Genomic DNA, 27898 nt, shown 5'->3' on the forward strand with positions numbered 1-27898 from the left:
GTATATTGGCATGGGGAGAGTGAATACTAATCCCATGACTCTCCCCTGGGTTGCAGGAAAAGAAGCCAAAGTTAAAGTGAAAGCTAACGTTAGGTAACACAAATACTACCATATCTAGCTGCTTCCTTTTGTATGTGCATAAAGGATGATCTATACTTATACAATAAATCTATTCTAGGATATGTTAACCATGTTTATTGTTACATAAATTTAAAATGACAGCACAGTAACTGTGACCACTATGCAAAGGTTACACTGTGGAGGATCATTTAATCTACATAACTTGTCTTTAGTGACAGACATTATAAGCCCATTCTGAGATACTGGGTGAACTTCAAATTATTTTTCTGTATTTTTAAAAGTATTTTTAATTGCAAGCATACCAAGACATGCTAGATCACTGCACAATAACCACGTTAACAATACTGCTAAACAGAAACAGCAAAGAAAGAGCACAAAAGGAGAGACAATGAGAGTCTTTTATCTGATTAGGCATGTGTTATTACTAATTTTTCATCAACATTATTTGAAAAGACGGGCTTTCGATGATTTGCAGAAAGGTATTACATAAAATGTATTTTCAATTTATTTCAGTGAAGAATCCTACAGTGACACATTGGAACAACTCAGAGGATTATTCCCTGTCTTGCAAATCTTTGGAGAAATGTACTGTCTCACTACAGCAATTTGCTTTGTAGAGATACTGATGTATACCTAACTGACGATCATAAATAAAGCCATGTGTAAATGTTGTTTCACTGATAAATTGTTGTTACATGTCATCATCATCTAGTTAGATGCTTTGTCTGAATACAGTACACATAATTCAAAATGACAACGATTTCCACTTTATAATCATCAATGAAGAATATAGTGGTCGGACTAGCTCTTCTATTTTGCAAGGAATTATGTTGTCAAAAAGAGACACAATCAAGCTATGTTTTGAAGTGTTGGACCAACTTCCCTGGGTAAGAGTGGGACAAGAAACCCTTCACTACCAGGCCTTACTATGTTTCTTTTGTAATCTTTGTATGAACTGCTTTGGCAAAATAAAGTTTGACACCAATAATGTGTGTAATGCTTGGTTGCTGGGAAGCAAATTCAATCTAATAAGATTTCAGTAAGGAGGAAACTGGTAGCAGCCTGACAAGCTTGTTGGAAGCTTCAGGGTCCATCCACAACCAATATCCTTGTATCGCAATCTTGTGACCCTATGTCCACTGTGATGTCTTTACGAAGGTATTGGTGTAATTACGTCTTGTAGAGTCCCTGCACCACATAATGGAAGTCCTGCTCATCATGGGTTTCAACACCTCCATGATGCGTCAGACCCACCATTTCCCTACAGAATGGAAGTATGTTGCTGACACCAGCTTTGTAGAATGCATCAATGCAGAAATAGCACCGGCAGATCGCAATGCTGATGTCCCAGATTGCCACACCTTCCTCTTGGGACACCCTGATCAGCAAACCAGTCCCTGTGCCGTTTCTTAAGGAAGATACAGAGGGGAGGGTTGCCCTTGATGGCTCCCTATGCCAGTTGTCAGTAGAGCATGACACAGATAATGACTGACTCACTCAAATTACTGCTGATGCTTAGGTCCTGAGGAGAAAACAATTAAAAACATTCACTCTATAAAAAAGAAGCCTATATCAAAGCTAGGTGTTACAAATACGAAGAAGCAAAGCAGTCAGTCAGGCACATGTGCTAAGTGTTTCCTGTAGCTCGCTGTGTCGCCTATAACAAGGAGGAAATGAAAAAGAACATAAAGAGAGGATGTGGAGGGATATTTAGGGGAGAGGCCGGATGGTGTGTGGTCCAATTAAACATAACTTGGTATGCTGACTCCTGATGTGAGAGGCTTCAGTAGGTTTTTGGTATGTTGAGTCAAAGAGTGTCCCTCTGCTTAGAGGAAATGGACCCTGCTACCTCAACCAGACAGTGAGATTGATACATATGGGTTCTAGGGGGTGGAGAGAGTTGAAGGGTCCTACAGGTGTTAGAAAATAGCCCTTTGGAGCCAGTGTATGCACACACCAGTTTTTAAAAAGGTGTGTAGGGCCTGATAGCAGCAAAGTCGTTGGAGGGGAGATGCAATTGGCAATACTGAAGTCTCACAGTTTCAGGGAGGTGGAAGTCAGCCTTGCACTGAAGGATTTTACTGAAGTACTTATGAAAAGGTCCTGGAGAGTCCTACAGTCTTTGGCTGAGCAACGAGGGATATATCGGGGTGGCAATGCAGGTGTAAAGTCAGGTTTGCGGGCAATTGGCATGTTGAGGAAAGGAAAGGTGGTGAACCCCTTTCTGAGTGCTAGTCCCTCCCAATGTCCAGTGCCGTTTTGGTGGGGTGCTTTGCACAACCAGGCGTGTTTAGGAAGCCAGGCTAGATCCCAGAGAGGGCAGCAGGCCACCACCATATGGAACCATGTTTCTCCGTTCACGTTTTCAGAGAGATATCGAAAGTGCGCCGCCCAATAGTACTCGAGAAGGGTGGGGCATGCTAATCCACCCCTCTCATGAGGCTGCATCATTAAGGAGTTGGCAATTCTCTGTTGCTTTTCAATTCCAAATGAAAGATCAGATGTTGCGTGCTGCGGGATCGGGATAGGCAAGGACTGTAAGAGATACAAGGCACATGGCAGGACATTGATATTTATAACATTAATGCATCCAAGCCAGGAGATATGTAAGGGCTTCTATCAACTGAGGTCTACCAAGATGGACCTTCGTAGTTGCGGCCAGTTGGCCTGCCACCAGGAGGCCAAGGTGGGAGTCAGATTAAGGCCAAGATATCTGATCGTGGGAGGGGCCCATTGGATTGTAACCAGTGTTTGCAACGCATAGAGATCCCATCTCGGTATTGTGAGATTGCCCGCTTGTGATATACTTTAATTGATTTTGAAGCTAGACACGGATTCGAACATGGCCAAGCAGTTGACAATAGCCGGTAGGGAGCTGGCAGGATGGGTGAAAGTAAGTAGGAGATCATCCGCAAATAGACTGTTCTTATGTTCCCGGCCCCCCAAAAGGGATGCCTGCTATGGCTGCAGTTTGACGGCTGGCGATGGTTAAGGGTTCTAGAGTTAGGACAAAAAGTAAGAGGGATAGCGGGCACCCCTAAGGATGGTGATAGCGGCCGTTTGCTGGCCGTTAACATAGACGGTGGCTGTCGGAGCCACATACGAGGCCATAATTTTAGAAATCATGCCTGCACCTAGACTAATCTTCTCCAGGACTGTTGGAAGGAATGACCAATACACCCTTTCAAAGGCCTTCTCCGCATCAAGCAATACAAGGCAGGCCAGGATGTTGTGATGGTGGGCCTTTTATACCCAGTGGACCACCCAACGCACGTTGTATGCCCCTTGCCGGTTGCAAATAAACTCTACCTGGTCCTAGTCAATGAGGCAAGAAAGGTAGCACTCCAGCCTAGTGGCCAGTATCTTTGTATATATTTTAGAATCAGTGTTGCTGGTGTGCCGTCCGATAGTACTTGAGAAGGGAGGAGCAGGCTAATCCACCCTTTTTGCAAGGCTCCATCTGAAAGGAGTTGGCGATCCTTGGGGTAGGCAAGGACTGAAAAACATACAAGGCCCATGGCAGGACATTCATCTTTATACCATTTGTTTTTTAAACGTGGGAGATATGTAGGGGCACCTGAGGTCTTCCAAGATGGACCTTTGTAGTTACGGCTAGCTGGCCTGCATCAAGGAGGCTAAGGAAGGAGTCAGATTAAGGCCAAAATATCTGATCGTGGTAGGGGTCCATTGCGGGTTGTGTATAAACCCTACCTGGTCCCGATCAATAAAACCAGGGAGGTAGTGCTCCAGCCTAGTGGCCAGTATCTTCGTAAATATTTTAGCATCAATGATGAGAAGGCCTGTGTCGTGAGTAAAGGAGTTAAACAATTTTAGCAGATGGACCTGTATGTTAGGGAGAAACATTTTGTAAAAAAGGCCTGGGAGCCCATCAGAGCCCAGGGGGTTGCTTAGTCGGGAGGCCTGTACTCCCCAGTGCAGCTCAGCAAGGTCAATTAGCACATAAAGGAGTTCCGCATAATAGGAGTCAATGGGGTCCCAGTCGCAGATGTTCAGGTATGCCTCTACTTAAGGGGGAGACGTTTGTGCTCTTACAGAGTGTCTGATAATAATCATAGAATGGCTGTTGCTTGCCCTGTTCAGAGATCGCCCACCCCCAACCCCATTATGTAGCTTAGCAGTGTGTGCCCTGGCCTGCGCTACACAAAGGCTGTGGGCCAGTAAGGAGCCCACGTTATTACTCCCCTTGTACATTTTTTTTTTGTTTTTTTTTTTTTAGAGCTAAGAGGGACCTTTCCACTCTGTTGGCCCTATGTGTTAAAATTTGACTGCGAAGAACGGCCAGCCTCTGTTAGGTCTAGTGGAGGTGATCTGGTCATGTCTCTTCAATTCCTTAATCTCAGCGGTCGAAGACTCTTCCACTAAACATGTTTCCCACCCTCTAGCTATTGGTATGGTGAAGATTACACCCCTTATAGTTGCTTTGAAGCCGTCCCACAGCAAATGGAGCAAGGTGTCTGGAAGAGCATTCAGTGTAAAGTACTAGGTAATCCCTTTAAGGAACTCGGCCACATCTACCGGGTCTCATAAAAAAGTTTCAGGGGCAAATGCCAGCGCTGGATTTCTTTGAGGACGTGGGGGCCTCCCCATTGTGTTAATACAATGTGGGTATGATCAGAAATGATGATCTCCGACATGCTTGACTTGTTTAAGGTATCTAACATTGAGAGAGACAAGAAAACATGGTTGATGCGTAAGATCTGTGCACATTCAAATAGAAAGAATAGTCATGCTCTTCTTGGTGTTTATAGCGCCAAGCGTCTGCCAAACTAAGAATTGCGAACTATTCTTGCTATTACCCAGCCACTTTGTCACTCTGCCTAAAGACTTTGCTGTTTGACTCTTCAAACCATCCTCACCCTTTCCTTGCCCGTTCTATACTTCTTCTCCTTATGAGGGAAGTATTCCTTCTTACCCCATCTTGCTGAGTTTCCTGGCTGATGGCGAATCAACTGATGTCCTGAGGACGAAGATTGACTCTGTATGCTGACCCATTACGGAGGGTAACTATATAATGATGAAATTGTAATTGTCTGTTTGCCTTTCCTTTCTAGGTACCAACTGCTTCTTTTGACAGAGATCTTAGTTAGATGTTTTCTAAATTTATGTTGCCAAAACGTTTTGCATGAAGCCCAACATGCTAATGCTAATTTGAGGTTAGGTGAGGAATTCACTAGACGGACGCAAATAGACAAATGACTGATTCTATGCTTTGTTGAATATTGTGCTAATGATACTCTGCTGAGGTTAACCCATGTTGTCGTCGTGCTATGTTCTAATGTTTATGATCTTTGCTTTGATGAAATCTTATTCGAGTTGCCTTATTATGACAATGTTGATGTGTTTCATGGTTTTGAGACTAATATACTTACTGGTAGAATTGTAATCAATAGGAAATAAACATCATAAAATCGTACTAAACTGGTGTGGTTATTCATGATTGAAAGTTATGGTGAATATTGATGACGTTATTGACTTATTGATTGACATGTTGATTAGTTATCTCGTCTTAAGGTGTCTTTAATCAGGGTCAAAAGATTCATTGGCCTAAAACGAGTCCCAGAGTGAATAAATTACCTAGTAAGGGACGCGTTATCAGTTCACACCCCAAATGTAAGTAATTTAGACGATTCATTTCTGCAAGAGCCTATTTAAATATAGTGGAAATAGTGTTGGGGCCAATGAGCATCCCTGCCTAACCCCTTTCTTTACTGGGATGCGATCTGTAACTCTCCATTGCCCCCTGCCATCTCACTTGAGCATACATACTAGTGTGCAATTTGTTAGGATAGACAGCATATTTTCTGGAACTCTCATTCCTTTCAGGACCATTCAAAGCTTATTTTGGGGAATCAGGCCAAAAGCGGACCTAAGGTCCGCAGCAGCAACATACAGTTGTCCTTTATCCAATAAAACACTTTTCTGGTCAATTAAAATTAACCTGAATACTTGATTGACTGTACTAACTTTTTCTTAAAATCCACTTGCAAGTAATATAAAATATAATTTTCCTCCATCCACTTTTGAAGTTTATCTAGGAATGGATGACAAAAAGATTTTGAAGGATAACAATGAGGCTAATCGTCTGGTAACTGCTTACGCTTCCCCTTGTTCCTTTTAATGAATAGGCATTATCATGAACCTGCCCGAGAAGAAGGTATTTGGAGCCCATTAAGATAGCACTAGAAATTGTATGAACATAGGGCCCCAAATGTGTGGCTCTTATAGCAAAAAGGTATTTTCTTGGGCCCTGGCACTTTCTTGACATTAGTACCTTTAATGGCTTGTACGGGGTCTTCTTGAGATATAGTTAAGAAATACAAGACAGAAAAGTGATTGACTCAGAAGAGTGGTTTTATAAAATACTCTACAGTAGACTAGTCATGGTGACTCCCAAGTGTCATTATGTGCCAGGACACTTTTCTGTCCTTTTCACTTACGGGCTTGGTGAGAGCTAGCTATTTTGTATCATCCCACTACTTCTTTGCTAAGATTAGTGATTTCTTGTAAGCATCACTTGCAGGACTAATGGTATTGCAGCCCATTATTCTAATTGCGGGAACAATCCTTAGTAAACAAGGGCGTATTTTTAGAATTATTTAAGTTTGGACTCGTTCCTTTAGAGAAGTGATTTTGAGGTACTGAAAAACTCTTTATGGGCAGTAACAATAGCATTAGCACTGAAATCATTTTTGCAAACTTGCTGCACAAACACAAATTAGTCAGTCAAAACCGAGGGTACCCTGGGCCTTCGGACTCCCTTGATGCAACCCCACCCCAAAAAAGTGACCCACATATAAAGCACACATATGCCTTATAGGGGCACATGGGACTTTAAAAAATGCATCTCGGGTGCATTTTTTAAGTTTTGCACAGGGTTAATATCGAACTGGAGTCAATGGTAAGAGCATTTCCTAAACTTCCATTTCGCATTTAGCAAATGCTTTGTACGTGTACTTAGGAAATTGCGAATAGGAAATCCCTATTTGCAATTTCCTATTTATGGAATTTCAAAATACGTTTTCTACTGTGTAGAAATCATATTTTGACAACAGGTTTAGGCCTTTGTACATGTGGAAAGGCAGTATTGCATTTCTTAACGGACTGAAATTGCAATTCGGTCCGCTAAGAAATGCAAATTCCTTTATGAACTCGCTCCAGTCAATGTTGATTGGCTTAAGCAGCAACCCAGCTTTGTCATAGGATAATATGCTCACTGTAAGGTCATTGTTAAAAAATCCATTTTGTGCAGCGGGTGTAAAAATAATATTGTTAACAGGGCTACCTGATGCATCTTGAGAGTCTGTAATTCGTTCCTAATTCCCTGATTTTATCATAAGTGCGCGTGGGTTACAAAACACTTCACCACACTGTCAGTCTATACCGAGACCCTGTCCTGCAAAGATGAGTGGGGAATACAGCGGTAAACCTTAGCTGGTAAATAGTGACTCCCTTGCCGGATGGGCATATTTAAACTAGAGAGAGTTATTCCCACTGAGGGATGTGCGAAGGTCTAGGCCCACCAGGCAGTCTACAAGCTTTCCATCAATTAACATTAACTAAATGCAATCAAATTTACCATGATGAAGAGTGTCATTTTGCTCTCAAAAGGTGAGACCCTATTACCCAATGCCAATGTTGAACACTTCTTATTCCGTGCATAGATTTGTTAATCAATGTCTTTTTTATCTCCTGCAAGGTTTGACAGTTTGGGAACGTTACTTAGAAATACAAAGCCACGTTTTGTTTTACTGGAAGTAGTAAAACTGCTTTTCAGGCCAACATGATGTGGGGATCCAAGTTAAATGCTCCAGCACTGAGTGACCCTCTCTACTGCTCTGTATGACCATGGCCTTGCTACATCTTAGCTCCCTACCATCAACCAAAGAGCACCCGAATGTGTGGGATATCTCTCCTGAGGGGAGCCTTTCTGCTCTGGCCATTTGTTGACTTACAATATTATATTTCATAAATTTTTAGGCTATGATCCAAAAGCCCACCAAACACTGTGCTTTCTATCTGAGCAGCAGATTGTATTTTGTAAATATCATTACTAACTGTCACTCTGATGGCACTCAACGGTGCCATTTTCTACAAAAGTGCTCCCCTTGGTTAACTGGGTTGTTAGGCAAATATCATAGTTTTTAACTCTCTTTTTTGTTCAAATGATTTTTATTAGGTTATTTTGTAGCAAAAAATGGTACATCGAGAGTGAAACACCCAAGGTACATAATTAACGTACATCGATACATTTGTTCATTCGCAAAAGGCATACGTGGCAGTCTCTATCTCTATCTCGATGTTACACCACTAAATGATATAGTAAGTAGCCGGAGCTTTAATACAGATAAACATATTAGATCTGTGGCCTGTCCTTATGTGGCTAGTGTAACCCTCTGGAGAGTCAGACCACACAACCAATATCTTCGTGTGTTGCCGATAACTAGAACATAAGGGGAGAGCATAACAAACAACTGTGGTTGTAGGGGGTGGAGAAAGAGGAGAGGGAGGGGGTCGCAGTGAGAAATGTAATAGACATGAGGATTAAGCCCTATGGGAGTGCAGGTGTACTCTGAGTGTCTGTCTGGGTGGGAGCATTCTCATCATGTTTTATGAATTGGTCTAAAGTGTGCCAAATTGTATTAGACATCCTGGGTGTGAGATGTGTAGTTTCACTTAGATTGTGTGCAGATCTACGACATGCCTACTCATGCCTACTATGTGTGATAGGATACATGATCGAAAGACTTCCACTCTGAAAAGATCAATTTTATTGCAACTGATAGAAGGAGATCAGGTAGTGCCATGTCATTTTTGTTCAGTTTAAATATATCTGGATAGCTCCACTGCCCTAGCACTACCAATGGGAAGCTTAAGGTAAAAGTTATCCCAAACAAGGAATTAAGTTGGTTCAGAATGGAGGAACAGAATGGGGTCAGAAACAGCACATTTTCATATGAACCAGGAGCCGAGTTGCAACTCCAGCATTTATCATTGTATCTTAGGTTCAACTTGTGTAGTTTTGCTAGGGTCCAGTGTAGGCGTTTATTGAGAAGAATTTGAACTAAATCAGCGCGGGTGCTATTTTATTACAGAAAGCGTATTTATACACTATTCACCAGTCCACTTTTAAAATATGGGACAGGCCCTCTGAGACAAGCTGTTTAATCCATTTAGGAACGGCTTTGTATGTGTCAAGGGGAAAGCTAGTGCTGTATAAATTTTGGAGCCCAGATGGCATGAGGATTGGCTTGATTTCAACCGGTGAATGAAGATTGTATCTATGGTACGTAAAAGTTTGGTTAGCTTGACTAAGTTTTAGAAAGCTATAAAAGTCAATTGTTAGGGTGTCAGAGCCGCAGCGGAGAGTTTTTTTTTGTTCTAATCATATAGGTCTTAAATTATATGAATACGTTTTGCGGCCCATGAGTGAGCCATGTTACTGGAGAAGTCTATTTTGAGCTTGGGGTTATTCCAGAGCGATGCCACTAGAGACGTGTGGTTTGGAACTTGTAGTTGTCTATCCACAGTCTTGAGAGCAGAGACAGTGTCAGCAAGGATCCTCTGGGAGTGCAGTGGTTTGAACTTTGACATAGTGAGATATGCACTGGTACTGAAGGGAGAACATATGGTGTTTCAATATCAAGCCAACGAGGAGGTTCATTTTGATCTGGGAGTAGCCAGCATGAACCCTGTGCTGTGTGGAAAGTGGTTGGTACAAAACCCAGTTTAGGAGTTTGCATCCCCCCTCTGAGAAGTTCAGTCTTACAGCTTTGTAGGAGATTCTGGCGCTCTTACCGCTCCATAGGAAGTTTGATGTCAGTTTATGTATAGTATGGAAAAAGGAGTGAGAACGCTTCAGTGGCAGCATGGAGGTGGTGAAATGTATGATTGGGTAATAATCATTTTTAGGGTTTGGAGTCTGCCCCATCAGGAGATATGATTGGGAGACAAAGAGGAGAGCAAGTTTTTAACCTTTTTAATGATTTTGGATTTGTTTATTTGAAGAGTCTCCAATAAGTCATTAGCAAACCAGATACCTAAGTATTTAAACTGATTTGGTTGCCATTTGAGCCCAGAGTCCCCTAGATGTGCAGCGAAACAGAGAGGGTTGAGCGGGAATACTTTTGTTTTATCATTATTAAGGATGTAGCCTGAGACCCGTGAGAAGCCCTCAATTATGCCATTTAATGCAGTGATCATTGGTTCTGTATCTTCAGAGAAGATGAGTAAGTTATCATTATATGCTGAAGTCATTTTGGAACCGAATTGAAAGCCCTTTATTATAGATGAGGAATCGATTAAGAGGAGTAATAGGTTGATCACTAGTAGGAAGAGGGGAGGAGATAGGCGGCATCCTTGCCTTGTGCCCTGATGTAAGTTAAAGGAGGAGAGAGTTCTCAATTTATTCTAATATTTACAATACGGTCGGTGAAAGAGCCATTGCCATGTTGATAAAGGGTTCCCCTAGGTCATGGGCTTCTAGAACTGCATGGAGAAAATCCTATTTAGCTTAAGGAAGGCTTTTTCTGCGACAAGCTCAATTGCTGCCACAGGAAGTGATGAAAGTCTTGCTTTCTCTAGGATATGACAAAAGAGGCAAGTGTTATCTCTAACCATTCTACCCTTGACAAATCCTGTTTGAGAGTTATGGATCAGTTTTGGAATAAAGGTTTCTATTTTTTTTGCTAGTATTTTAACAAATATGTTTGACTCGATATTGAGCAAAGAGATGGGGCGGTAATTTTTAGGGTCTGAGTGGTCCTTATCTTCTTTGGAAATTACCACTATTGTGGCTTCTGCAGCAGTGCCTGATACCTTACTTTGTTGAGCGAAACAGTCTAGTGTGTTCTTGAGATGGTTGATCAGTGAGGGTTGAAACGCTTTATAGAAATTAATGGGAAAGCAATCCGGACCCGGAGCCTTCCCAAATCTGATGGAGTTAATGGCAAATAGAATTTCTGCAGCCTCAATGGATTTATTCAGCTGAGATTTATAAGTTTAGGAAATATTTTGAATATGTAGTGAGCGTAAGAATATCTCACATTCAGACTTCTGGCAGGTGGCTCCAGGGGTATACAGTTTAGCGTAGAATAAGCTAAAGATATCTAAAATCTCTTTAGATTTGTATTTCAGAGTTCCATTCCGAGCTTTAATGTGGGAGATGTTATTGTGTGTTTCTAAATTTGAGAGTGTCCGTTAGTTTTCTTGACCCTATCAAGAAATAAAAGTTGTTTGGACTTTTGAGCATGTACCCACAGGTGGGGTCTTCTACTGACGATGGTATTGTATTTATATTTCAGTTGTTTCATCTCGTTAAGAGTGTCTTTGTTCTTTGATTGTCTGAAGATGGATTCCTTATTTTTGATATTAATAGCTAGCTTTTTAAGGGTCTCCTTAATCTCATGATCTTTATTGGACATGAGTTTGATTATTTGGCCTCTTACCAAGCATTTGAACACATCCCACAGGCAACGGGCAAGGAGATCGAGTTTATGTTTTCTTTATAGAAGAGAGCAATCTCTTTGTTAAGGTCTGTTATATCTTCTGATTTGTCTAATATTTCTTCGTTCAGGCACCACAGCCAACAATTCCCTTCAGAGGGTGTCATTTGAATAAACATGGAAACTGTGGAGTGATCTGACATCAAAAAGGGGTGAATTGTAGACATAGAGATAGATTCAAGAAGAGGTTCAGATACAAGGATCTAGTCAATGCAGAAGAAACTAGTGTGTGGAGGCAAGAAAAAGGTAAAATCATTACTGGTGGGATTGTGAATCTTCCAGACACCCCTAAGGCAATGTGCGTTGCAGAGATAAATCATTTGTTGATGTGATTTGGGGTTTCTGATTTGAAATGCTGAGTTGCAATCGAAATTTGGGTCTAATGGGAGATTAAAGTCTCCTCCTACAATTAAGATGGAGTTTGGCGGTATTTCTGTTAGTTTCTTATTAATATAGGTCCAGAATACAGCATCATTAGTATTAGTTATTATCATTATTAATGTTCCTTATATATAAATTTTGGATACCACCACTCAGCCTAGTGAATAGCCAACTACTCAGGGTATCGTGTTCGGAGGAAATCACTGGTAAGCCTGAGTTCTTCAAGATAAGAGTGAACGACCCATTTTGCGTTCCAAAAGCTAAGCAAACCACATCCGCTTCCCACCATCTTCTCATAGATAATGCTTCTCGATAGCCAAATTTTGTTTCTGGAAGAAGCACATTGTCAACTGACAGGCTCTTTCAGTAGTCCAATATCTTCGTTCTTTTCACAGGACGGTTTAGCTATTTAGTATTTAAGGATATCACATTAATGGATGTCATGAGTATATGTTGTAGTAGTTGGTAGTGGGCCAGGTCTGGATCTTTAGAGGAGGGACGAAGTCAACCCAGACAATAGGTGAGAATGCCATTGAGTGGATTTCTCCACTGCAGGAGATTGGGTTGGAAGGGTATGGGGAAATAGGCAAGAGCCAACGGGGCCAAACAACAATTAATACAACAGCCAGCTTTTGATGCCATATGGGCTGCTGTTGAGCCCATTCCCACCATGGGGAGTATGCAGGAGACGTGTTGTGGGGGGGGAAAGGAAATGAGGAGGAACACAGCATGGAGCCGTGTTCGCTCGAGACCTTTATTATAACCTAGGAAGATATTTCTGCAGGGTCTTGGCTGGGGAGGGAGAGTGGAGAACAGCTGCTAAACCTCATCAATGACGTGCTGCGCAAGTACAAGAGGACACTTGATTAGGATTCAAGCTCTGGAACTAGTAGAGTGCTCTTGGGGCTCCCCTTTTTCATGTGCATATCTGTGAGCATTATGCCTAAGTCGTGAAAACAGAAATGTAGGTGATAACAGCGCAATAGCCTAAGTTTGGCCGATTGCATGCTGTGCAAAGGTACCTATGCACAGTGTAGAAGGGAGACCTGGAATTGAGGTTAGTGAGAGAATGTAGGTGTATTCAGAGCGGTTCTAGGTATTTAGGGAGTGACTCCATGGGATATGAGAGTATGCCTTGGGTCTGGTTTCCAGCGCACTCTTCATTGTTCTATAATTGTACTTACAGATCAGCTTTGATGCCCCTGGTGAGGCAGGGGAGCCGTGGAGTGCTTAGTTAATGAGTTGACTTTGCAGGTTTCAGTTCGGAGGCTCGCGCTACTGCAGGGCCAAGCCAGATGTATAAACAGACCGTGTGGTATGCAAGGGGGAGAGAACAGTGCCTATTGTCATTCTAGACAATCATTAGCATGACGTCAGATATATCACTTAATACCTGCTCCTCTACTCCCAAAGGTGAGTGAGAATTGTCTCTTTCTGGTTCACTTTGGTTCGCTGAGCGGTGTTGTTCTGGTCAAGTCCGCTATCTTTGACTGGCTCGAGATCCACGGTGTAGCTCATGTGGGGAATCCGGGTGTCGGGGGGTCCAAGGTTGGTCTAATTCAAGCCTCCTCTTAAGCGAAGGTATATTGCGGGTTTGTGCAGGAACGTTAGTTGCTTTTTATTCTGGTCTCACGCAGAGGGCTCGCCGGAGTTCAAGAGCAAGCTGCCATCTTGCCGCACGGCAAACACAGCTTTAAAATCTTGTACTTCTTCCTGTAACTCGTTATAAATCCGAGCATTGTGTCTTCTGATCTAGTGTCTAGGATCTTTGCATAAGTCTTCAGTTCTGTAAGTATAAAACTACCCTCATCCACTGCCACTGGAGTAAGTCTGTATTTACAAAAACATGTGCTTCACAAAGGACACAAGTAGCTGTAGAATATAGCTGATGCCAATCCTTTCCCTTTAGCTCAATTAGTTCTGGTGGTACTTCTAAGGCTAACAATGATGTGTACATTTTTCGAAAATGGGTAGACAGGAGTTTTTGTTCAAATAATTTATCAAGCGGTGCTTGGTTTTGCTTAAATGTATATTAAGAGTCTTTTTATGATTAATAATAGAACCTACTTCCTCAATGAAACCATGTGTAGAGTTACATCATACAGGGCAATACCTCAAAGACCCAAACCAAACACAAAGAAATCAAGAATCTTTTTACATATACCCGACTCTGCCGTGGAGTCTGACAAAGAGTGACATCACAGAAACAGAGGAGCTGGTAAGTTTTCAAAAGGTATGGAGGTCAGCTTGGAAGGGGCAGGAGATCAGTAGAAAACCCTGGGGTGAGGGAGAGACATAGTGGTAGCATATCCCAAATTAAGCACACACCTTCAGTTAAATCCTTTTTCAAGATTACAAAGGGAGTGCATGTACTTCTCCAGCTTTCAATTTGAGTGGTCCTCAGTGCTGTCCACTTTTGTTTGGCCCTCAGTGCTACATAATATGACTAACAGTGAAGCACCACTTCATCCAGCTGCTCCCATAACAGTGACAATCATGCTGGATAAGGTCTGGACCTCATTTTGGTTGTGGGCAACAGGCCCAGAGCTGTGTCTCTGGCACTAAACATAGAAGGGGCCTTAAAAGGCGATGGAGTGATAGGCACGTGGGCTTAGAATTCGTGGGAGGAAAAACAGGCCCCCAAGCCCAATATTTTGCAGACAGCTGTTTAAAAGATCTGCTGAGCAGTTGACAAGGTTTGTACAAAGTTATGATAAGTAAGTTCAGGGTCTCTAAAAAATATCAAAAGGAGCTACATGTGAATTTTGGTCAATGATAAAGCAGTTTATGAGGGAATGGAGATAAATGTAAATCAGGCCAGGCAAAAAAAACACAGTTACATATATTAAATGTCCAGAAGCTGCAGACAGCAATGATGTGAAGATCTTTGGATCTTTGTGATCAAGTTACTACAAGTTGGTGAATGAAATGGCAATAAGTCTATTAAACTTGATAATGAAACATAAATGGTACATAGGAATTTATTTTGTTTAAGTACGAATAGTAAAAAACATTTTTTTATTAAACTGCCCAAGAGATGCATATTATGAAATCATGATGCTTAAGATAAATAAATACTTTTCATGTATTTTGTTCAAAGGCATTCTATGCTCTAACCAATTCTGTAACACCAAGTATGTTGCTACTTTAATAACAACACTATGTAGGTTTGTGGTGATCCAGACCAAAACTAACAATAGGGGTAGAGGGTTATAGCTCTTGCCAAAGTACCAAAGTTTATAAGGGCCAGTTTACCCTAGCTACCTTTTATGGTCCAAATAGTGAACAACTTAACAGCTTTCAGAGGCTTCCTAATGACTTAATATACTTTCTAGCACTGATTGTGACTGCAGGGGCCTTTGATATCATCATGAGTAAATCACTCCAACTCTCTGCTACATCAAGATATTTGGGTGCCCCTGCGCTCTAACATGGAGTCTGTTCATAACTAAGGGGTGCTCTTGCTGATGGGGTATGCTTGTGGGGGTTACTTTGTGTCACAGCTCCTGTGTGCTGTTGCTGGCAGTGAAGTTTGATGATGGCGCTGCCTGCTCCCTTCCCCGGCTTCCTTGCTCTATTTCTGTTGATTGTTATTCTGTACTTCACCCTTCAAGCCAAGGCGTTTATTGTGGCCAGCCCGGCTATACGCTCTTTGAGGACAGACATTTACTATTACATTTGGACTTTGTCTATCAGAACTGAGTGGGATTTTCCCGAGATCCTCCTTACTGTGAGCTGACGGAGATGTAACAGGATGTGGCTATGTCTGCATTGATGTTATAAGGGCTGAAGGGTATCTTTTGTCTGTTACTAAAAGCATAAATAAATAAATAAATAAAAAACTCTCTGCTACATAATGGAAAGAGTAGGTCACAGACTTTATTGCATAATTTTGTCAAAGTGCTTGCTGTTATAGATTACTAGAGATTAAAAAATGCCAACATCTGGACTACGCCTCCCATTCTAAAATATACAGACATTTATGAAGACTGGGTTGCTTTCTAATTCAGAATTCCTTGGGTGGCATGTTGGGAAACTTGTCCATGATCCCATTCACCTATCAGATTAAGTACGGCTGAAAATGCTGTGTGTCATTTTATTCGTTTTCTCTATTGTTTCGCGTTACCATGGAGGTAAATGTAAGGTATGCACAATTGGCTTATTTCAGTGCAACATAGACACAAACTATGAAAGTAGTGTGGAGCTCCAGAAAAGCCTACCCAAGGTGACCACCTCATTCCAGTTCATTATTGAATGTGTTGCAAGTGCAGAACTGTTCACTTCATTGATTTCAGGTGTGTTAATCTAATAAGGTCAATGAAAGCCAAACTACACTACAACACTAAGCATGCACTAAGCTAATTTACAAACTGGACTGGATTGTTTCCAGTGACAGGACCAGTGTCCATGAGAACATGGAGGGGGGTGGTCACCTTAAACCTAGCAAAGATGGATTTTGATGCAACAGTCAATATTAATGATATAAAGAATAGATGAATATAATAAAGCAGATTCAGGAAGCACGTGCTATGCTAATTGCAGCATCGACAGGCTCTGTCCAGTTTAGCCAGAAGAAAAGAGAGAAATCAACCATCAAATCTCATTTAATCACAATTTAGCTTATTTGAACAGCAAAAATGGGAGACAAGAAATCCACAGCTCTGATTATGGGGAACTGAGTTGTAGCCACCAAAACAGAGGCTAGAGATCAGATCAAAGCAAACTTTCTTCAATACTTTTTGACTACCTTTCAGGAGGTTATGTGTGTTTACAGGCAGAAAGTCACTAACTGGTTGGGCAGCCTGTATATCACAATTAACCTTTGACTAACAGCTGGAATTAGAGGCACTTATTGCGAAGGAAGGTGTTAGAGACAGTATACAGAAATTAAAACTTAGCAAAACTTCCAGGCACAATGGTATTTTTTCCAAGTCTTTTAAAACTTTTGGAGATCAGGTGCTCACATCTTAGTGAAACGTTTTTATCTTATTTTGTCAGGTGGAAATCTACCTTACACCTTGGCCTAACCAACTAAAACCTAAATCTTAGAACCGGATAATGATTTATCTAGCAATGCTGGGTATCGACCCATCACACCACTTAATAATGATTAAAAATGTTTCTCAGGTATCTTGGAAGGTAGACTAAATAAAAAAAATAAAAATTCAAGTGTATGACGATCAAAAAGGTTTTATCCCTTCTTGGCAACCTAGGTAGTTAGCATACAGACTAATACGTGCCATCGATTTGGCAGCCTCACAGTCATTTGCTCTAGGGATATCCTCTTTGGATGCCACCAAGGCATTTGACAAAATTAATTGGTAATTCCCCAGGACTATATTAATTCATTTTAGGTTAGTAGAGAAAATGTAGTCTACAGTACCTGTACTGCATAAAATTCCGTGAACTAACATTTTTACAGTACGATTTCCCATTATTAAGGCCAAAAGCAAGGGGCAGCAACAATCCATGAACCTGGTTGACCTTTATGTTGAGACCTAGGCGCAAACAATCAGACAGGGCACTAGAGTTGACCTATCTAGATTGAGTTATTTGCCAATGACCTAATGGTTTAAACTTAGGTAACCATCCATACTATTCCATCAGTCAACATTATCAATAAATTTGGCGCTTGATATTGCAATTTCCTAGAGTTAGGGGTACAAAGTAGGTGTGAGCTTATCCTTAACCCTCGCTGACCTTTATGCTGAGACCTTAGAACAAAAATGAAGACAGAACATCAAGAGTTCCATTTAGATGCATGATTTATTAAAGTAAATTTGTGTTATTTGCCAATAATTTAACAGTTTGAACCTGCTGTGACACCCATATCATTGCATGGGTCAACAAATGAATTTGAACTAGTATCTAAGTAGTTGGTAAAGAACAATTAACCTGATATCATGATTTGGAATGTCTATTCAAACCCGGATAACTCAAGAACTATAAGCTTTGGTTTATGTTAATGGCAAGAAAGTCACCATCAGCATACAGCTATTCCTAAAATGTTGGATTAATCTTGCCCTCACTATTTTTGGCAGTTAACCTGTCAGCAATGACCACTCTCCCACAATGTAGTTTCTTGTTTGAAGATATCATCGTAGATTTCAGTAAGACAGAAATCGCACAAAAAAAGAAATGTTTAAAAGGTTTTTTGGGCTCAATGAGTATATGCCTTTCAATTAAAAAATGGAGGTGGTCTTTTTGGAAAGTGGGCTTGCACTACTGAGTTTGCACCAGTATTGTTTGGCAATCAACTTAAGAACTTCAGACAATCGGGACTTTTCAGAAAAGTGGGACAGAGCCATTAGCAACAGCTTTGCTGTGAACATATGATGGTTAAGTATTTGGTTCCAAAATTCTTTATAAACATGTCTGAAGATGTTTTATGCTGTAGTAAGGCATTGCAATGGTACTAGAAGGGTAACTGGTAACTGGTAACTGGTTTGAAATAAATAAACCAATGCTACTTTCCTTGTACCTCTGAATGGTTGTTTGATGTTCTTAGTGCTCATATCTATTCAAAAGGTTATGTGGCTTTGAGCAACATACGTATGATAAGGAAATACGCTCACAGGACATACTCTGCAGAGCATAGGAACATCTTCTTAGATTTGAATATGTTCTGCTCTTTACAATAGATTACATCTTTACTATTAGTCGCTGCACTCAAATAGAAAATCTATAAAGTGAGCAATGAAGTAAACGAAATGGAAATTTAGATCATCACGCCATCAATTTAAAGAGGTTGCCACTTTCTACAATTTATTGCAAGACATTGAAGAAAAAGACATGAAGCAGCAGAGAAGTTCTGGAAAGGGTTCTTACCAATCCCGGCTATCCAAGATATTTGCAGACACTACTGATCTTCTATATGCAGTTGTTAAAAATGCACTATGCAAGAGGAACTACTTTATTGCTCCAGACACTTGCTGTTATGGACTCATCAGAAGCTCACAAAATTTAGAATGAGTCAAGTGATATTTTCTCAGGAATATAATACAAAAAATAACAGTGATAGTCACATATTTTTGCATGGCCCAGCCCTATGTGTAAGTTTCAGTATTTCCAAAATGTGAAGAAATTCAGAGGAGCAATTATTTAGTCATCTTTGCCTTGTCAAGGAATTAATAGGACTGCGTGAAATGATGAACACATCGAAAAATTTGTGAAATTAACAAATGTTGTATTGTGGGAAATGTCTCAAAATTACGCATTACACTATTTAGTGTTTTTAGTTTTACCTATGCACACAGCTCACTTTGAAAAGTCTTATAAGACCAAGCCAAAGACTGGTTTGAGTGTCTTTCTGAGAGACATGTTCTAGTTGAACCACTCCAGTCAGTATCTCAGAAAACCTTTTCACACAAAGTGTGCACTTGGAAAAATAATTGATGGGAGAAACAAGCAAATCACATTTCAGTAAAAAAATATATATTCAATCCATTTTTTATGGAATTTCACAAGAATAAATATTCAATTTCGTCCAGCTATATTTACCATAGTGATAAAAAGAAGTGGTTATTCAATCTGGTTTTCTTAGGCAGAGCACACAAATGCAGACATTGACTCCCAAGGCCACCAATTGGGAGCGGGTTGTAAAATATGTATGTCTGCTGGACAATAACTCCAGTAAAAAGTAGCACTGGCACACCAATCACCATATGCTGAATCACTCAAATTACCCTAGCTTTAGGTAATGGTTTGACCTCTCTTCTCGTCTTTTAATAGTGTCCCATACATTACAAAGCTCCAGAGTGGGGCTATCCCAAAAATATTTTTGTATTAAACATGGATGATCTCCTAATTAGATGCAAGTTATAGTTTCAAAAGGAGCGTGTGGGATCATATGGAAGGTAAATAAAAATATGTAACATGTCGTCATCAAATAATTGGATATTGTCTTCTGAAATATACTTTAAATTACTCTAAATGCCCTTGAGTCGTCCTTTCCAGAGGGGTTAACCATAATTAAAGGGTGATGTGATGGTTAAATCTGTTCAATGTTACCCGAAATTATGTTGTGAAGCAGGTCTCATTGGTGTGGGTCAAAAAAGTATGTTTTTATGGTTAAGGTGAGGGACTGTCCACTGCCAGAGACTACAAGTTGTTGAATTGGTATCCATGTGGATTGTGTTTTTTGAGGAAAAAAATATGGCACGTTTAAAAACATGTCACGTTTTGAAGGTTGGACACAAATTCAATCTGTAAGAGTACTATTGTTCTGTTTTTCCTTTTGTCTTTATGTACGCCACAAGCAGAAATAAAAGTTGGTGAATTTGATTATTTGACGTTGGGAATGTCAATATCATGAATCAGCCATAATATAGGAATATTTCATGTACAATACCACGCTGTAATAATAATCCCAGTGAACATGGGAAAGAGACATATTTCGTATAACTAGCCTAAGAGATTTGTGTAGCTTATTAGCGTTGTCAATGCCAGCAGCTGCCCTTGGAGGTGTTTGCTTGGGTGGAATACACAGGTTGAAATCTCTAGATGCACCACTTGTAGCAGGGAATAAACTATTGCATCAGGAAACAGAATTTATTCTCTGAACAAAACCAGGCACTCCTTCCAGACGTTCAACTAGACACTTTGGCACAGCCTTTCCCATCACACTCATACGGTACAGATAATCAGGAGTATTAACAGGCAGTCCATGCCATGAATGGGTTGGCTGTAGACCACAGACTTTTAGGTGTGACACACAGTATATTCTTGGTACTGTTCCCTTGAACATGAGGAATTCTTTGTTAGAAAATATCTTTTTGAGTGAATCAATGATAAATATTATTACTAATAAGATGGACTCTTAGAATTCCGCTAACATGAAGGCGGTTAAAAATCCTACCTTAGCAGATATAATTTATTGCTAATTTTTTGTAAAAAAAAATATATATATATTTTAAAGTTTTGTCATGATACTAACAATTCATTTGGTCTACTTGTATACACAGTGTTTGCGCTTGTCATGCTAAAAGAAACATGTAATTAAAAAAGTGAGTACTTTATTTCAATTGAAACATGGTCTGTTTGTATTGTTGAACAAGTCTGGTTGATAAAGGTCCACAGTGCAATGAGCTCACCATACCATGATGCGGCCTTTAAAGATTTTATTTACAGTTGTTTCCACTGCCTCGAATATTTAAATCAGAAAAAACTAAGATTCCTTAATACAAATAAGGTATTCGTACTAAATGATTTTTATGTAAGATGCTTGTCATGCCGTGTACTAGGTAAACAAAAATAATGCAAACATTTCAATGTTCAATATATTCTCTTTCAAGATTACATGCATTTCTTCTATTGCTGCCTCCAAAGTAGACCTTTATGGTACAAAGGTTTGCGTTCTAAAACCTGTACCCGAGCGGGTTCCTTTAATTTGGAATTTCAAAAGCCATTAAACCCTTTCCTCAGTACCTCTGCAATCTACATCAACCACAACACCCACTAACTTCATACCCCTCCCCCCAGGTTGATTCAAGATAAGTAACATACCTGTACCCTCAGTGCCTGCTTCATGTAAACTTTCAATGCTTTACTAACTGGATCATGTATCGACTTTAATATTCCCTTCTCCCTTCGTGCCCTAACCCGCCACCCAGATTTACCAATTGAACCTCGTTACCCACAGCAATATATAACTGGCCTTCCCTAAACATATGTTTAGCCAATCCATGTTATGTAACCCACCAAACTTCTATATGTAGTGAAGTGGATTCACAAACATTTTTCTATGCATAGTCACAGCACACCCATGACTTATATGTGCCTTACCACAAAGTTTCTGTAAAGAATGTACACTGAGGAAAAATAGTTTTGTCAATTAGGACTAAAATATGTGAACAACCCAATGAGCCCCGTACCCAAACAAGGCCTATGTCATTTATCACTGCACCACATAATGTACATCTTTTTATTATGAAAGGTGCGCTCCTGCCCTCAAGCCCTCGGCCAGTGCTATTTATGAATGTTAGTACTGATATTACATAATTCATTAATCGGTTTGGCCAATGGAAAGTCAGACAACTGAGTGCATTTAACTCTTTGTGTTATCATAGGACGTATATTATTAGCATATACATATGATGCTCCCAGTTTTCCGTTTTCACTGATTTTTTTCAGATAAACCCAAAACCAAAAAGTTATATTTTCCTGTTTATACTTATTTTTAATAAGGACACAAGTGGACATTAGGTTGTTTTATAAGCGATTCCAACTGCTGCCAGCAATGACTGTCAGGCTAATAGCTGTATGGAGCCACAAGTAAGGGATTTAAAAAAAGTGAGAAAGGTTTCTGATGAGGCTTAAACAACTGTAAATGTGAACAAGGTTGATACAAAAATGTTAATCTGTTCATATGAGTGTATTGTTATGCATATTGCTCTGGGATGAAAAAATAGAGCAAAACTAGACACTTCATGCAGTGAACCTAGGAAAGAATCTACCCGCAAGACTCTTCTTTACTGCCTACTGCTACATCTGTCCTTCATGAGTGGTAGTGGTGTGACAAGTGGAGAATAGCAGAGAGACAACGTGAATTAGGTTTACAATGCATGCTTCATGTGCTGCTAGACGGACGTCCGCCTGAAAAGAGGTCAAGACATCAGGTGCACCTGGACACAAACTCATCACAAAGTGCAGCCGTTCAACCCTGGTTTTAACTGCGGTACGTACCACTCAACCACCTCTGACGTACGTCGCTGTGAATCACGCCTGAGTCACTCGGGTCCCGAAGGTACGCCAGCCAAAAAGGAGGTAGGTGGCTGGGGTCCATGTATTCGTATTGTCCTGCATTAAATAATTCAAAGTGATTATTTGCACTATTGTAATTGTTCAAACTACATCCATAATGGTAGATTGAAATATTCTTATTACGAGAAATTAAAAATGATTTAGAAGTCTGAAGGAGAACCAAGTTAAGCTAATCTGTGTTTCTGCTATTTTAGCAACTAAATTATAACTGGAAAAAAGCAATTTATTTTCGCATAAGCTCCTGCTCTAGAAAAAAACACTTTTCACAGTGATTTTAGATTATATTTAAAAAAGTTAGCTAAAATGAATTCGACATCATTTCTTAAATTAAACTCCTAGGCGCACAGTGACCAACAGAAAGGCTGGTGTTATTTAACTGAACACACTTAGGGGGCTGTATGTGAGGGATTCTGACTAATGCGAGAAAGGAATACCATTATTAAGGCACAGCATGCCAACTTCTTTCTCAAACAGATTGATATTATTCACGTTATTTTCAGGCTTTTATATGTTAACAGAATTAATCCCTGAAACATCCTCCCTCAGAATTACCATTACTGGAGCTATCGGAATTTTTGGGTCAGTTGTAATTAAGGGCTTAGCATACCCTGAACATTAAATGTGCGTTAAGTTGCGTACGTTTTTATGTTTTCCTATAAGTGTTTCTTAAACTTTCAAGTTTGCAAATGAATGAATTTTGCTAATCATTTACAAAAGTAAACAACGGGAGAAAGCTTCTGCTATAAAGCGCATTTTTAGCGAGATTCTCATACTAAAAATGCGATTGCAAGCGCATTCTTCGCAAACCTTCGTATGAAATGTATCAAATTGTCGAAACTTTGTATGCGGAATTTTAATTTCTCCCAGCAATAAAACACACTTAATTTAATTAACGCTTCAGCATTAATTACACATTTTGTGCTATTTTTGAAGGTCGCAGCCCCTTGTCCTTCCCATCTCTGGCCTAAACCCATGCCTTGTTCATCTCAAGACCCATAAACAATATGAAATGTTGGTCTGTACATATTTGACAATCAATCAAAGACGCAGCAAAGTACCCAACGTTCTACACAATATACCTCTGCATCCCCCACTGTCTATCCATGATCTTCAATTTCCTCTTCTCTCTGTTCCCATTCAAAGTGTGTCACAATGACTCTCTCTCACAAATACATCACAACCATATTTACCCAAATATCTAACAGAAAATATAAATAGTTTGCTAACATTAATGTTCGGCATCATGCGCCCAAGCAACTCTATAAAGGTGTACACCGAGACAGGAAGAACAAGTTACTTACCTTTGGTAACGCATTATCTGGTAGAGACATATTCTAGTTGCTGATTCCTTACCTTAGAATTTCCCCAAGGTGGCAGTCTGGATCCAGAGATATTTCTAGAGCAGTAACCCAGTGTGCCATTAGGTAGCATTGGCTCCGTATCCGTCAAGGGCGTAGTGCATGCCAGATATGACATCACAAGACCCATATAGGCGCTACCCAGGTGCACTGTTGTCAGTTTCTACTCACCACTTTCCATGCCAGAAGAGCAGAGCCATGAAGAACACTGACCACTGGTTCGTCAGAACTAGGGCCCTGAAAAGGAAGTCCCTGTCCCTAGAAATCAGTTCACAGAGTGGGAAGGATGGGGGGGGGGTGTCGGTAAGAAATCTTCAACTAGGGTACGTCGTTACCAGCTAATGCATTACCAACGTTAAGTAACTTGTTCATCTGATAGAGACTTCTAGTTGCATATTCCTTACCTTACAACAGGTATCCAAGTAATACCATCCCCAGAGGTGGGTTTGCAAACTAAGATCATACTAGGAAGTACGGCAGGACTGAACGGTCTAAGTACCCGATGCTCCGGACTGGACTGTCCAGTTAGTAGTGTTTGGTGAACGTGTGCAGAAATGCCCACGTTGGTGCCTGACAGATGTCCAGGACTGGAACTCAAAGTGCTAATGCAGTGGTTGAAGCTGTCGATCGGTAGAATGAGCATGCAAACCCTTCGGGGGTTGTTTTTTAGCGAATGCGTAGCACATTTTAATGCACCGAACAACCCATCTAGAGATGTTTTTTTTCTGCACTGCCCGACCTTTCTTTGGACCCACACACCCAACAAAGAGTTGGTCATTCACCCTTTAGTACAGTCAAGGTACAACGCCAACGCTCTTTTTGGGTCCAGGCAGTAGAGTCTCTCCTCTTCCTTAGAAAGATGAGGGAATGCGTAAAAAGAAGCAACGTGATGGACTGGCCTACATTAAAGGGCGTGACAACTGCAAATGCACTGTTTCCAGAACAGCTCTGATGAAAGGGAAAGTCCAAGAGAGAGTCAGGTGTGACTTCAGCATGTTTATAGTGAACCTAAATGAATGCAGGACATCTGCTGTAGTCTGGAGGTGGAAGACGACACCCTGGGGCGGGCCAGCCTTCAACAGCCAGTCGTGGAAGACTGAAATCCCTGATCTGCACAGATGAGCTGCAACCACCACCATCACCTTGGTGAACACCTGAGGGGCGCTGGTATGGCCAAAGGGGAGCACGGTAGACTGAAAATGTTTGTGGTCTACCGTGAATCACAAGTAACGTCTGTAGGCAAGTAAAACAGGAATATGCAAATAGGGGTCCTGTAAGTCTAACACTACCATCCAGTCTCCTGGGTCCAGGGCAGATAGAATCTGAGCCAGGGTGAGTATTTTGAACTTTTCCTTCCTGAGGAAGAGATTGAGGGACCGGAGGTCTAAGATAGGGCCTAAGGATCAGGCCATGGTCCAGGACTCCTTAAAGCGATCAAGCGCCGTCTGATTTGTCTCCAAAGAGATGGGTGCCATCAAAGGGAATGTCGATAGGGGTGGATTGGACATCCCCCGAAAAGCCAGACATCCTTAACCAGGTGTGGTGCCTGAAGGCCACCGTCGATGCAACAGATCTGCCTAGTGAGACGGTCATATCCAGCCCACAATATACTGTGAACTTTGCTGCATCTCTTCCGTCAGCAAAAGCTTATGAGAGAATGGCCGGCCCTCCTTCAGGACCTGTGGCAGCACCTGCGCAATCGTGTCCCATTAAGTATGGGTGTATTGGCCCAAAAGGCAAGCAGTGTGCACAGACCACAATGCCAGGCTGGAGGAAGAAAACAGCTTCTTCCCAAGGTGATCCAGCCTCTTTGATTCCCTATCCGGGGGGTGCGGAAGAGAATGCATCCGGGGAAGTGGAGGCTTGGATAACCAAGCTCTCAGGGGTCAGTGCTGCATTAGGAACACTGGGTCATTTCGAGCTGGTATACAGAGGTGGGCAATTTTCCTGTTAACAGGAGCCCCTGTGCTGAGTTTAGACAATGTCCCCAGCAGGACATCAGTGATGGTTTCATTAAAGGTCAAAAGGGATTCAGAAGTAGAAGCTCAAGGCTGAAGCACCTCTATCAGGAGGTTAGTCCTGACTGCCACCAAAGGCAACTCGAGGCCCAGGAGTTTGGCCGCTTTCCGCACCACCATGGAGGAGGGCACTCCCTCCTCCTTTGCCATGGTAGGGGGAGAAAGCACACCAGTGTCAGTGGAAGTGTCCAGACCACTGGCTTCACCCAAGTTCGTCCGCCAGTGCATGGCATTTTCTAGCTGGTTTTCAAAAGGGTCTAGTGACCCCTCCCAAATCCTCACCGTACCCCAAACCAAGAGAATAATTATCAGGATCTGACCTAGGAAGCAAGGCCCCCGTCCAAGTCGGAATTGGCATTGCACGACGCAGGTCCGGCTCCGTTTAGGAGTCAGCAATAAGGATGGGGTCGACGCCGACTGTGGGCATGAGCGGTGTCAGGAGCATTAACGTTCGAGGAAGGTCGAGCTGGTACGACCGAAGCCAGTTCAGATCCAGGAACGGATCCATGGGTGCCCCCGTAGCTGAGGCCGAAACTGCCTGTGCAGAGCCCGAGAGGGCCCTGCTGACTCCGTGGGGCCCAAAGACTCTCCAGCGGAGTCAGATTGCCCAAATATGATGTTCATGTATTCACAGAACTCAAAGAGCTGGGCAGGGGTTGCTTAGGCTAAAAGAAACTCAGAGAGGCATGGAGTCAACCCAGACGCAGGCTCTGAGGACAGAGGCCTGGAACAACAACGCTCCTTTTCCCTCATCACATTGGCTGATAGACAGGGTGAATTTGACTTCTTTTTGTGCCTTGACCTACCCAACGATCCTGAGGATTTGGAGTGGAGCGATGAAGAGTGGGGGCTGCGTGACCTTTACCAGGACCGTCCTCTTGACTGAGATTAGGAGTGATGCGGAGTGCGAGCACCGGGCCACAATGAGCTTTAGGGACCTCTCCCTCAGAGCTTTCAGATTCATGTGCCGGCACTCAGAGCTTGACTACAGGTGGTGGTCATGCCCCAAACACCACAAGCACACAAGTGGCAGCTCCGTCACGCACATCACCCGATGACAGGATCCACAGGGCCTGAACCCGGTCTTGTGTGAAAAGATCCTCAATGCAAACTCTTGGACAAAATGTCATAACAAGACGAGTAAAAAAGTGACTTACGGGCAGCTCTTCTTCGGATCTGCGCTTGGCTGCACGGAAAGAAAAGAACTGACATCAGCGCGCCAGGGTGGCACCTATATAGGTCCAGCAACATCCTGTCCAGCGCACACATGCCGACGATGGACGGGGCACCAACCAACACCACCTCACGGTGCGCAGGGGTATTACTCGAGAAAAATCTCAGAATCCAGACAGGCACCTGGCGGAAGTTCTAAGATTCAGAATCTGCAACTAGAAGACTTTATCAGATAAGACCAGTCAAAAAGTGACTGAGGAATAGCTCTTCTTCGGATCTGAGCTTGGCTGCCGAGGAAAGAAGAGAACTGACCTCAGCGTGCCGGGGTGGCGCCTATATAGGTCCTGCAACATCATATCCGGCGTGCATGATGCCGACGATGGCCGCAGAGTTGGCCAACACCCCCTAACGGCACACAGGGGTCCTGTCGAGAAACATCTCCAGATCCAGACTGACGCCTGGAGGAAATTCTAAGGTAAGGAATCTGCAACTAGAAGTCTCTATCAGATAATGACTAAAGCAAAAAGGATGCAAGATCTATTTTGGTAGGACCTGGTGAGATAGCTGGAAGCTCGACTCACATAATATGATTGTGACTTTCAAA

The 27898-nt window shown here is 41.7% G+C and overlaps 1 protein-coding gene across 1 annotated transcript in view; it reads right to left on the minus strand.

The window, feature by feature from the left end:
- LOC138285009 (uncharacterized) overlaps positions 1-27898 on the minus strand; it is a 597004-nt gene that overhangs the window by 86478 nt on the left and 482628 nt on the right. The window contains exon 18 of the mRNA XM_069224423.1: positions 22668-22781. Within this exon, the coding sequence (XP_069080524.1) occupies positions 22668-22781 (114 nt within the window). The remainder of the gene's footprint in view (positions 1-22667; positions 22782-27898) is intronic.

This window comes from Pleurodeles waltl, chromosome 3_1 (assembly GCF_031143425.1).
Source record: "Pleurodeles waltl isolate 20211129_DDA chromosome 3_1, aPleWal1.hap1.20221129, whole genome shotgun sequence".
Taxonomy (NCBI): domain Eukaryota; kingdom Metazoa; phylum Chordata; class Amphibia; order Caudata; family Salamandridae; genus Pleurodeles; species Pleurodeles waltl.